Source organism: Myotis myotis, unplaced genomic scaffold, assembly GCF_014108235.1.
Source record: "Myotis myotis isolate mMyoMyo1 unplaced genomic scaffold, mMyoMyo1.p scaffold_m19_p_6, whole genome shotgun sequence".
Lineage (NCBI taxonomy): Eukaryota > Metazoa > Chordata > Mammalia > Chiroptera > Vespertilionidae > Myotis > Myotis myotis.
Window position 1 is genome coordinate 74,092,463 of NW_023416368.1, and position 11,978 is coordinate 74,104,440.

At 42.4% G+C, this 11,978-nt stretch overlaps 1 protein-coding gene across 1 annotated transcript; it reads right to left on the reverse strand.

Moving 5' to 3' along the window:
- Positions 1-1,233: 1,233 nt before the first annotated feature.
- On the reverse strand, positions 1,234-10,763 carry LOC118657634 (L-threonine 3-dehydrogenase, mitochondrial-like). Its single transcript, XM_036311904.1, has 8 exons — positions 10,580-10,763; positions 8,702-8,744; positions 7,973-8,043; positions 5,983-6,132; positions 5,720-5,892; positions 4,465-4,555; positions 2,530-2,799; positions 1,234-1,471 (listed from the first exon to the last, which is right to left on the reverse strand). The coding sequence occupies exons 1-8, from the start codon at positions 10,761-10,763 to the stop codon at positions 1,332-1,334; spliced, it is 1,122 nt and encodes a 373-aa protein (XP_036167797.1). The 3' UTR covers positions 1,234-1,331.
- Positions 10,764-11,978: the final 1,215 nt, after the last annotated feature.

The following is an 11,978-nucleotide window of genomic DNA, read 5'->3' on the forward strand; positions in this document are numbered from 1 at the left end:
TTCCTCTCTGTAAAAAATCAATAATATATATATTTTTTTTAAATGTACAAGCCACAGCATGCGTGTCATTGCTGCATCATCCTGTTTTTTTTTTTCAGTGTTAAAGAAGCCTTGACAGATTTTAACTTTTAAATCTAAGAGACTGTTCCCAATATATAGGGTAGGGTCCGTAGGCCTGGCCGGTGATCAGGGCCATCTGTGGGGTGATGGGGATGGGGAGGTGCGCAGCTGGCACCCTTTTTGGCTGGCTGCCTGGCCCCGCCTGCTGGCCAGCCCCACCCCCTGATCACCGCTGCTGGTCACCTCTGGGCGGGGGCGGTGGGGGGGGGGGGCACATGCTCAACACCTGCATGCATTATAGCGACCAGTTGTTCCACCATTCAGTTGATTTGCATATTAGGTTTTTATTATATAGCTTCAGAGTAGCTCTTTTGAAGCCTCAATCTAAGAGTGCATAAAACAAAGGCTGTAACAAAAAGTTCTCAGAAAATAGTGTTTGGAATTGGTATAAACTAGTGGGCCTGAGCTGCAATAGGACAACTGGCAGCACTTAGATGCCCATCCCCATTTGAGCCAATTGAAGAGGTGAGCCCAGAAACCTGAATATTTAGATAAGCTCCTCTGGGAGATAGACATTGCCAGGTAAGGGAATTATACTCCTGCTAATTACCACTTAGCTCTCTAACAGGGAGGCAATCAAAATAAGAGAGGCACTACCCTTCACTGGTTACATCGTCTTTGCTATCCTTAATTTCCTACAGATATACCTTCTTACAGAAATATATGAGAAGTGATAATTTTTGAAGAAGTGTTAAAATCTTTTGAACACTATAAACATGGGATTAATAAACATATCAAACATGTTTTATATTCTGATGGGATAGTAAAGAGTACTTTTAAATATGGGGATCATCTTTGATATAGTCTTTAAAATATAATTTTTGGTCTCTAGTCAAGAGAATAGAGACTTCGAAGTGATATTTAAATTGAATTTAATTAAACACAAAGTGTCACATACTTCCACCTTCCCAGAAATAGTCATTTCATCTTATTTAAGGAAATGGAAATTGTTATGACTTAAGTATTCATTCTGTGATATGAGTGTTTGGACAAGTTTAGGTACACAGCAAAGATTTAGAAGTTCAACCACCAGAGCAATATTTTTAAAATGCTAAAGCCAACTCAATTCTCCACCCAGCAATTCAATATGAACTTAGTTTAATTAGGCCTCGACTCTGGATACACTAGGTCCTTGGTTTTATGACCTTGGGGTCATTATGATCTTCCCTGGAAAGCTGTCCAGGATACACAAGCTCTTCCTTTCGAGTCCTTCAGTTAGCTTGGGCAACTCTACTATGGGAACCAATGAAGCTCAACATTGTTGTCACCAGCTGTGGAAGGTCAAAATCATGTTTCCAACCCCAGTCCTTACGGGCATTGCTGTCATCGAAGTTCATCGGCCAACTATCCGCTAGGAAAAGGTACAGAAGAGTAGCTTAAGTTTTTCAGGCTCTAGAATTGCAAAAAGGTCTAGAATCCTATCTAATAATAGACAAACATGGTAATTGACCATACCTTCGCTACACCTCTCATTGGCTAATCAGCGTGATATGCAAATTAACCACCCACAAAGATGGCAGCTAATTTGCATACTGCAGGCAGATCCTGCTGCGCAGCCCCAGCTGATGGCCACCCCAGCGGGAGATCCTGGCCTGCCGTGTGCAGGGTCGGGCAGGCAGGGTGGGCAGCAGCGCAATCCCGAGCCACCGCCCGACTAACGCGGGATCCGGGCCTGCCATCTGCGACCGGGGGAGACGGGGCAGACACCACCGTGGGATTGGGCGTGCCATCTGCCACCAGGGGAGTGGACCTAAGCCAGCAGGTGGTTATCTCCTGAGGGGTCCCAGACTGTGAGAGGGCACAGGTTGGGCTGAGGGACCCACCCCCCCTTGCCATTGCACAAATTATTGTGCACCGGGCTTCTAGTACTTTATATAATGGTCTATCATACAAGATACCATAAAATAAATTGCCTCTTTGAAATTCCCCCTTTGAGCAAACCAGAGCAGCTACTATATGCATACACAGTCGCCCTCTTAGATTAGAAGACTGTATTATACGTCTACTGTCAGGCACTGTGAATTGTCACACACTATTAAAATCTCATGCAAACCCATAAGGTAGGAATCTTACAGGCAAAGGTGCTCAGAGCTACAGAGTGGCACGGTCACAGTATTTGCTCCTTTCCTACTATGTCTGCTTGTTTTATGTTCAAACTGTAAAATGGTGAAATGCTGACAAGCTGTTTATTTGGAATGAAACTATTCCACCCACTTTATTCCACCCATTTCCCAAAATCGCAGCCTCTGTGGGCTATGGCTCAACAACTCCTTCTCCAGAAGGTGCCAAGACCCTCAGGAAGGCTTCAAGCTCTACTTATCCTCCACTGATTACTAGTATGTCCTCAAGGGACTCAGTGCAGAGTGAAGCATAACCTCAGTTTGACAGGGTTTGCAATGATGTACCAACCTATGGCCTGTCGAACAGAATCCACGTTGTACGTGATCTGGAATTCTGGTATGTGCTTAAGAACCTCCTGGGCCAGCTCCTCGGGGCAGAAGCTCATGGCATTGATGTTGTAAGTCCGACTAGAGAGGGACTCTACCGGGGCCTCCATGAATTCCAGGGTGGCCCTGAGGCAGTCATCAAGGTACATCATCGGTAGCCTCGTGCTAGGTTTCAGGTAGCACTCGAATTTGCCATTCTTGATTGCATCGTGGAAAATCTGGACTGCATAGTCTGAAAGAAAATCCTGTCAGTGGGTCTTCTTAGGAAAAAATCATGAGTGAGCTTCTTGGATTAAGGCAGTGGTTCTCAAACATCTTAGTCTCTGAACCTCTCTATGCTCTCTCTTTCTTTTTTTTAAATGTATTTTTATTTATTTCAGAGAGGAAGAGAGAGGGAGAGAGGGATAGAAACATCAATGATGAGAGAGAATCATTGGTCAGCTGCCTCCTGCACACCCCACACCAGGGATCGAGCACACAACCCAGGCATGTACCCTGACTGGGAATTGAACTGTGACCTCCTAGTTCATAGGTTGATGTTCAGCCACTGAGCCATGCTGGCCGGGCCCATTCTATGCTAAAAAAAAACCACTGAGGACCTCCAATGAGGTATTTTTCATGTGAATTATACTAATATTGACTGTATCAGGAATTAACTGAGAAAAAATGTTTAAATATTACATTTTAAAATGACAATAACAGACCATTATATATTCACATGTATGACATTTTATATGAAAAAGGACATATTTTCCAAACAAAAGAAAATTTAGTGAGAAGAATGGCATGTTTTATGCTTTGAAAAATCTCTTTACTGTCTGGTTAAGAGAAGACTACTGTCCCCTATCTGCTTCTGCATTCAGTCTGCTGTGCTAGCACACATCACGCAGCCCCTGGAAAACTCCCCAGTGCGCTTGGAAAGGAGAGTGAAAGGGGCAAATAACAGCTTACGATTGATATGAAAATAGTTTCAACCTCTTGGACCCTTTGAAAAGGTCTCAGGGATACACAGGGGTTCCCATACTTGGAGAAGCACCACACTAAGGCAAAAGTGTTTTATTTTAATTATTAATTAATTAAAATTAGTAATTATTGTTAATATTGACTTGTTCCACCTAGCTATGCATTCATTGGAATGTGCTTTGACTGGAGATTGAACCGCCAACCAACTGAGCTATCTAGCCAGGACTAGGAAAAACTTTAAAAAAAAACTTTTTAACAAAAACCAAAGCCTCTTTTTAAATCCCTCAGATTTTTCAAGTATCTTTTATAGTGTATCTCAGGACCCTTCATAAGGGAAGGATTTCTAATGTAGGAGTTAGGAAATATAATGAGTGCTTGGGTCCAAATTAATAATAATAATGATAAATGCTTATGTTCCTTTTACATATGTCTCCCTACACTGTGGGTAACAAATTTGTTCTTGACTATTAACTGTTTGATTCCAGCACTGTGCCCCCAGTGGCCCGTCCTGAGCTGGATTTCCAACACGGACATAAGCTGCCCTTAGCAAGTGTGAGTCAATTGTGTTCGATGAGCTTCTCAGATGCACTTCCTGGAGAGGACGCAGAAACCCCAGTCAGCATACATCTGACTGCAGGGCCATCATCCTATTCCCTATCTTACAAACAAAAGAAATAGGAACCCTGCCTGTGTGGCTCAGTTGGATGAGTATCATCGCATGCACCAAACGGTCTCTGATTCCCCATCAGGGCACATGCCTGTGCTGCAGGCTCAATCTTCAGTAGTGGGCATGCAGGAGGCAGCCGATCTATGTTTCTCTTCTCACATTGATGTTCCTCTCTCACTCTTTCCCTTCCTCTCTCTTTCTAAAAATCAATACCCCCGCCTTTTTTTTTTTTTTCTTAAAGAGAAAGAAATAGGAAGCCACACTTACCAGTTGTTCCTCCTCCAGGTTCGGAGTCAGCCGAAATGATGCCAGGATATCTCAGGCATCGGAAATCTAACCCATACCGGTAATAATAATACTACAAAAGGAAGGAAACTTAGTTTAAAAAGAATCTTTTAAATCAGATAGAGCAATACAAAGAAATAACAGCCTTTTTCTGAAATACCATCCTAATCAGTAATATTAAAATTCTCCTGAAGGAAAGGAAGACTCTAGAATTTCTAACAGACTCTCATTTTTCTTTAATAAATAACTTCAACTTGTATCTTCAAAGAATCATCATCCTGGGGTTACATCAACATAGTAAATAATAACTCAGCCCCCAGTAGGGATTTCCACCCTTTCTTTGGGAAGGAGTCCCTGCTTATTGTCCTGCACAGCAGCACTGGAAAGAGTACAGGGAAGGACAGTGGGTGACTGGAGAGCAACGACTGTGACATCAGCTGAAGGATCAGACACCAACTAAAATTTGCTATATGGTACAAAAAAGACACAGAGTATAAAAGAATAAAACCAGCCCTGGCAGTTTGCTCAGTTGATTGGAGCATCATCCCATATATCAAAAGGTTGTGGGTTTGACTGCTGATTAGGGCACATACCTAGGTTGTGGTTTTCATCCCCAGTTGGGCCCAGCCAGCATGGCTCAGTGGCTGAGCATCAACCTATGAACCAGGTCACGATTTGATTCCTGGCCAGGGCACATGCCCAGGTTGCAGGCTCGATCACTGAGGGTTGTGAATGAGGCAGCCAATCAATGATTCTCTCTCATCATTGATGTTTCTATCTTTCTCTCTTTCTCCCTTCCTCTCTGAAATCAATAATATAATATTTTTTTAAAAAAAAATCCCCAGTTGGGCCCCTGTAGGAGGCAAGAATCATTGTTTCTCTCTCCCTCTCTCCCTCTCTCTAAAAATGAATAAATAAAATAAAAAGCATATCCTCAGGTGAGGATTAAAAAAATTATTTAAAGTTACCAACAATAACTACCAATAATGGGAGAACAAACAAAAGGGCAGCAAATGCCATTTGAGGGCCTCTAGGAAGTGTAAGTGGTACCATATGGCTGAGGGCTGAGTTCTTCCAGAGCTATCTGAACATGCTGTTTTGCAATCATAATCAGTTTATGAGCATTTCTGGGGGATGGGATGGGGGAAGGGGAAGCCCCCCAAGGATAAACCAGCAGGCGTCTGAGGCAAAAGAACAAAAAAGAAAACACTGAGTCATCTTGCCAAACGATACGTACTTCTCCCATGAGCTCGGCGTGGACCTTGGACACCCCGTAGATCGTCCTGGGTCTCTGAATGCAGAGATCAGGGGTTGGGTCCCGGGGAGAAGTAGGTCCGAAAGCTCCGATCGTGCTGGGCACAAACAATCGCAAATTGTGTTCCAAGGCAACATCCAGAACGTTATGCAATCCTGAAAGCAACAGACAGTATCACAACTGAACAACCCCTTGCTGAAGAACGGGAAACATCGACAAATACTGGGCAAGGTCCAGAGACTTACCTGTGATATTTACCGCTTTTGCCAAGGGTACGTTTGCTTCTCCGACCGCACTGAGCACAGCGCTATAGTGGATCAGCCAGGTGATGCGGTGATTTACCACTATCTCTCGAAGATGCTTGTAATCCAGAACGTCGGAATGAATAAATGGGCCTACAAGGAACATGGTGAAACCACAAAAGTGAGAAGTTGGGGGTTTGAAAAGCTAAATGGTCCTCCCCACTCCTTGAGCTGTGAATTCCATTAATACCAACTTGGTAACTGAACCACTTCGACACTATTGGGCATTTTACTATGGAAGAATCGCCAGCTACAACCACCTCACAGTTGACAACAGCTAATGCTTATAAGGACTTAGACTTGCAGGCACTGCTCTAAGGGCTTTCTGTATATGTAGCTCTCACACCGCCTCTGAGGTAGACACATTTTACTGATGAGGAAACTGAGGCACAGAGAGGTTAAGAACTTGCCAGAATCAGAGTAAGTGGGAGAAATATGGTCACAACCAGGCAATTGGATCCAGTCAGCATTGTTAACACCAACCCTACATTCAGAGTGATTGCATTCTGCTTAAAAGTTAGGTATTTTTAAAGGAAGAAAGAAATGGGTTTAAAAACCAAAACAAAATACCATGGTACAGAACAGTGGTTTTCAACCAATATGCCACAAGAAATTTTAAAACATGCAATACCTGACTATTTAGTCTGGGGCAGTGATCTCTTTTCCCTTAGATTGTCAACTGAAAAAAAAAAAAATGGCCCTATTCAGTTTGGCTCAATGCATAGAGTATCAGCCTGCAGACTGAAGGGTCCTGGGTTTGATTCCAGTCAAGGGCACATGCCAGGGTTATTTGGGGGCATGCAAGAGGCAGCCAATCAGTGATTCTCTCTCATCATTGATGTTTCTATCTCTCTCTCCCCTCTCTCTTCCTCTCTCTGGAATCAATAAAAATATATTTTTAAAAAATGGCAACAGCCAACACAATAGCCATCTGGTGTGAATGAATGAAAACTATACCTATTCTTTTTGTCAGATAGGCAAAAATATATATTTTGGAGTGTCACAGAATTTTAGTAATTAGTTTATGTGTACAATGAGATGTAAAAGGTTGAAAATCACTGGTATAGAAGAACCAGAAATCATGAATTTATAATACCCGGTTGATTTGGAGGTAAAGCTGATTTTATTCAATGCCAATTTTCCCATTATAGCAAATTACCATTCTTCCCCTCCATAAACAGCAAAAGGATGGTATTGAAACAGAAAGGACTAGAAGACACTATAAAAACATTTCTGATTTAGTGGAGTTAGATGAGTTTGAGGTGTGTGTGTGTGTGTGTGTGTGTGTGTGTGTGTGTGTATACACAGTAGTTTAAGAGCAAGTCTATGTTGAAATATGAGGATTATTTTCTCCAAATTTTTAAAGTTCCTCATTATAGGATTTTAGTTTTGTTTGCTAGCTCTCTGAGCCAATAAGTTTACTAAAAACTCAAAAAGACAGGAATTGCCCAGCCGGTGTGGCTCAGTGGTTGAGTGTAGATCTATGAACCAGAAGGTTGCAGGTTAGATTCCTGGTTAGGGCACACGCCCATGTTGCGCACTCGATCCCCAAAAGGGGGCGTGCAGGAGGCAGCTGATCAATGATTCTCATCATTGATGTTTCTCTCTCTCTTCCTCTCTAAAATCAATAAAATACATATATTAAAAAAACAGTAATCAATGCTTTTATTCCAAAGATACTATGCCACATGATAGCCAAAGATGTTATTCCAAAACTTTACATTCAGAACTCTCCTATTCTTGTCACACTTAAATGAGCAGCAGCATAACTATAGACATTTTACAGAACTACCAAGGACACATCTGTGCCTCAATACTTCTCCTTCTTTAATGCACACACCTGGTTAAGAGCTGTGGCACACAGATTTCATGAGCTGCTTCTCTAACTGCACTTTGAAAAGTAAAGAAAAAAACAAAAGCAATGATCTCTCACCACTATGGAACACCTGGTCGGGGGGTTTTCTTATGTCAGACAAAATCACATTGTCCTTCCCAAATTGTTTCCTGAAGGGAAAATCAATACACATGAGTTGGTACAGCGAGGATATAATTGGTTCTATGAAAACAGTCTTTCAAATAAGAACTGTAACTTGCGGTCAGCCTCTGAATCCCCTTTTTTTTCATGCCTTTTATCCCTCTTCTTCCCAAACACACACACCCTCAGTTCTGACCACACTCAGGCCTCTCTCTCCCTTTTCATACCCCCATCTTCTGTTCCTACTTTCACCTCTTATCATCCCTATGTTTGCCATCAATTTCTTCCCTGTACCCATAAGTTTTTACCTCTCCCTCCCCATTCTTCTTTCCTTGCTCTTATTTTTTCATCCCACTCCCTCTAAATCCCACACTGTTCCTTGTCAGTTTCTACACGTACTTCCCTCTGCCCCAAAACATCTAAAAATCAAGTGATTCATTTGGAGTTAGGTGTCTTACTCTGTCTAAGTGAGAAAAGAGAGGGCGCAAAGGACCAGTGTGGGAGATGTTGAGCCAAATGTCTATGATATTAAGAGGCCAAATGAAATGTATTCTAAACAGCCACTTTAGATATGGTATCTTCAAAACAGGAAGGGGAGGGAAAAGATTAAATGGTTAAATGGTACCAAAGACCAACGTCCTATACTGAAGAACTCAGATTTCAAATTTCAGCTTTTAAGGCTCTTACCTTAACAAGGTAGCAAGCCCCACTCCAAGCTGGCCAAGACCCCCTAGATAAAGGGGAGAAAAAGTAAAACTTTAATCCAAATCTAACCAAAGCAATTATTCCCAAAATGGAATAATGGAATAGGCTATAGTTATAATCTTATCTAATTAGATAAAGTCCCAGGTTGGCCTGATAGAATTGAATTACCTCCTCCAAGTGAATATAGAAATCGATACAGCTAAGATTAGTTTCAGAGACAACCCTCTCTCCAGCACAAAGTCCCTAAAGGGAAGAAAGGGTGTAGGAAGAGAAAAGTCACAAGGAAGCCGACAACCTCCCAGCTCCTCGGGCCAGAAATTTGTTCCCAGCTTTGCCTTCGTTTTTCAATGGCTCTGAAGCTTGTCTACTACAAGTGTTAAAATACGCAAATATACAGTTTGTCTTGGCCTCTGGTGGGATTTCCCAGGACCCCATCCTCCATCAAAACTGGAGTGGGATGTGAAAGGAGAAAGAGGGGGGACAAACCAAGAAGGTATCTGAAAAAAGGGGCAGATAATTGAATCAACAAAAAGGCATTAAAATCAATAAAATGGCATTAAAATGTCACTGATAGAAATGGGAGAGCTGGGCAGGGGGCAGGGGGAGAGGGGGCGGTGCTGGGAGCACATTTGAAGGAACATACCATAAATTTCATTTGGGAGAAATGAATGAGGCAGGAAGATACAGAAAGTGGGATTTCTTGTAAGCACAGGTTAACATGGGACTGAAACCAGGCCCACTGATGCTCACATGGGCCCTGGAAGATGCTTCGTTAGTGAAAGTAGGAGGGAGTAAAACAGCAGACAACAAGCTGAGCAAATCAGAGAGGAAAGTGCAGAGGGGAACCTATAACACTTGAAACCTATTCACAGCAGAAGAAGAGAAAGAAGCAGTAAAAGAAACACACACACACACACACACCCACACACACACACACACACACACACACTGTGAGGAATGTAAGCCAAGGGAAGAAAACCTGGCAAGAAGGAAATAAACATGTCAATTAAATCAGATGGGCTTGGATTGGCTGGAAGTACGTGGGAGTGAAGTTTGCAGTGAGGCGGGTACAAAATCAGGCATTGGGTGTACAGGGATAAGGAGGATCAGGGAGCAAGTCTGGTGACAATGAGATGGATGGTAACATGAGATGATGGGGGTGAGCTCCTCCAGGCAGGCCCTAACTTATCTTCTCTGTCTCCAACACACAAACATGTAGTAACTGCTTGGGATGAATGACACCGAGTTTAGGTTGAGAAATTTCAACAAGAAAAGATGCGCCTGGTTTCAGAATCCATGCTTTCATCCTGCACCTTTGCTCCCAAGACGATCCTAATAAGGCAGTGGAACTGAGATCCACAACAGCTTTTGGACCCCCAGCTAAATAGTTCCTCCCTCAGATAATTAAAAATTATAGCAGGGAGCCCTGGCCAGTGAAGCTCAATGGTTGGAGTGTCAGCCCATGCAACGAAGGGTTTGATTCCAGGTCAAGGGCACATACCTGGGTTGCAGGCTCAATCCCTGGCCCCACTTAGGGCATGGGCAAGAGGCAACCAATTGATGTGCCTCTCTCACATTGATGTTTCTCTCTCTTCCTCTCTCTCTTCTCCCCTATCCCTTCCTCCCTTCCACTCTCTTTGAAAATCAATGGGCAAAAACATCCTTGGGTGAGAATTAACAACAACAACAAAAATTATGACAGGGAAAACAAATAAAGATTAGAGATCTTCAATATTCGGGAGGAAAAGGTAGTCTATGATTAATAAATGTTAGCTGATAGCATGTCAAACATTCCAAAAACAAATACACAATCACACAGAAGCTGCACAGAAGATAAAATAATCAAGCCACAAACTCAACCTGTAATGAAGATCCGCGGCCGGTCTGTTTCAGATAGAGAAGCAGAGTGGCAGTTGGCATTTGCTGGAATTTGCCAAGGGGAGGTGCCCAGGACCCGGCCGGGCAGGGCAGCTGCCCTACAGCCACAGGCGGGGCTCTGCAGCATCTGGCCCACAACTCGCTGCAGCATCCTAAGGACTGGCATTTTCTCAAATACCCTGTAAGAAAAAAGGAGCAGAGTTCATTATGGAACCTATATGTCCCAAGCCCTCATAACACAAACTCCTTAACCAGAATTAACATTAAGATTGTCAGCTCACCCCGACCGGTTTGGCTCAGTGGATAGAGCATTGGCCTGCGGACTGAAGGGTCCCGGGTTCGAGTCTGGTCAAGGGCATGTACCTTGGCTGTGGGCACATCCCCAGTGGGGGGTGTGCAGGAGGCAGCTGATCGATGTTTCTCTCTCATTGATGTTTCTAACTCTCTATCCCTCTCCCTGCTTCTCTATAAAAAATCAATAAAATATATAAAATATATATATATATATATATATATATATATATATATATATATATATATAAAAGATTGTCAGGTCACTAGGGAGCGGATGGGGACAGGTCAATGGGGGGAAAAGGAGACATGTGTAACACTTTCAAAAATAAAGAATTTTATAGCAGGATACAAAATTAACCCCAAGAAATCTGAGGCATTTCTATACACCAATAGTGAACTTTCAGAAAGAGAGATTATAAAAACAATCCAATTTACCATTGCACCAAAAAAATTAAGCTACCTAGGAATAAACTTAACTAAAGAGGTAAAAGACCTCTACTCAGAAAACTACAGGATGTTGGAAAAAGAGATAGAGGAAGACATAAACAGAGGGAAGAACATACCGTGTTCATAGATTGGTAGAATCAACATCATTAAAATGTCCATACTACCCAAAACAACCTATAAATTCAACACACTTCCCATTAAAATACCAACGGCATACTTCACAGATCTAGAACGAACTCTCCAAAAATTCATCTGGAATAAAAAAAGACCCCGAATAGCTGCAGCAATCCTGAGAAAGAACAAAGTAGGTGGGATCTCAATACCAGATATCAAGCTGTATTACAAAGCCACTGTTCTCAAAACTGCCTGGTACTAGCACAAGAACAGGCATATAGATCAATGGAATAGAATAGAGAGCCCAGAAATCGGCCCAAACCAATATGCTCAATTAATATTGACAAAGGAGGCAAGAACATACAATGGAGCCAAGACAGTCTCTTCAATAAATGGTGTTGGGAAAATTGGACAGATATATGCAAGAAAATGAAACTAGACCACCAACTTACACCATACACAAGAATAAACTCAAAATGGATAAAGGACTTAAATGTACGACGGGAAACCATAAAAATTCTAGAAG

Coding starts and splice junctions, on each gene's coding strand:
- LOC118657634 (XM_036311904.1), bottom strand. CDS start 10,763: ATGCCAGTCCTTAGGATGCTGCAGCGAGTTGTGGGCCAGATGCTGCAG. Junction 5,893..5,982: donor AAAAGCGGTAAATATCACAG/GTAAGTCTCTGG, acceptor TGTTGCTTTCAG/GATTGCATAACGTTCTGGAT. Junction 1,472..2,529: donor TTCTGTTCGACAGGCCATAG/GTTGGTACATCA, acceptor ACCTTTTCCTAG/CGGATAGTTGGCCGATGAAC.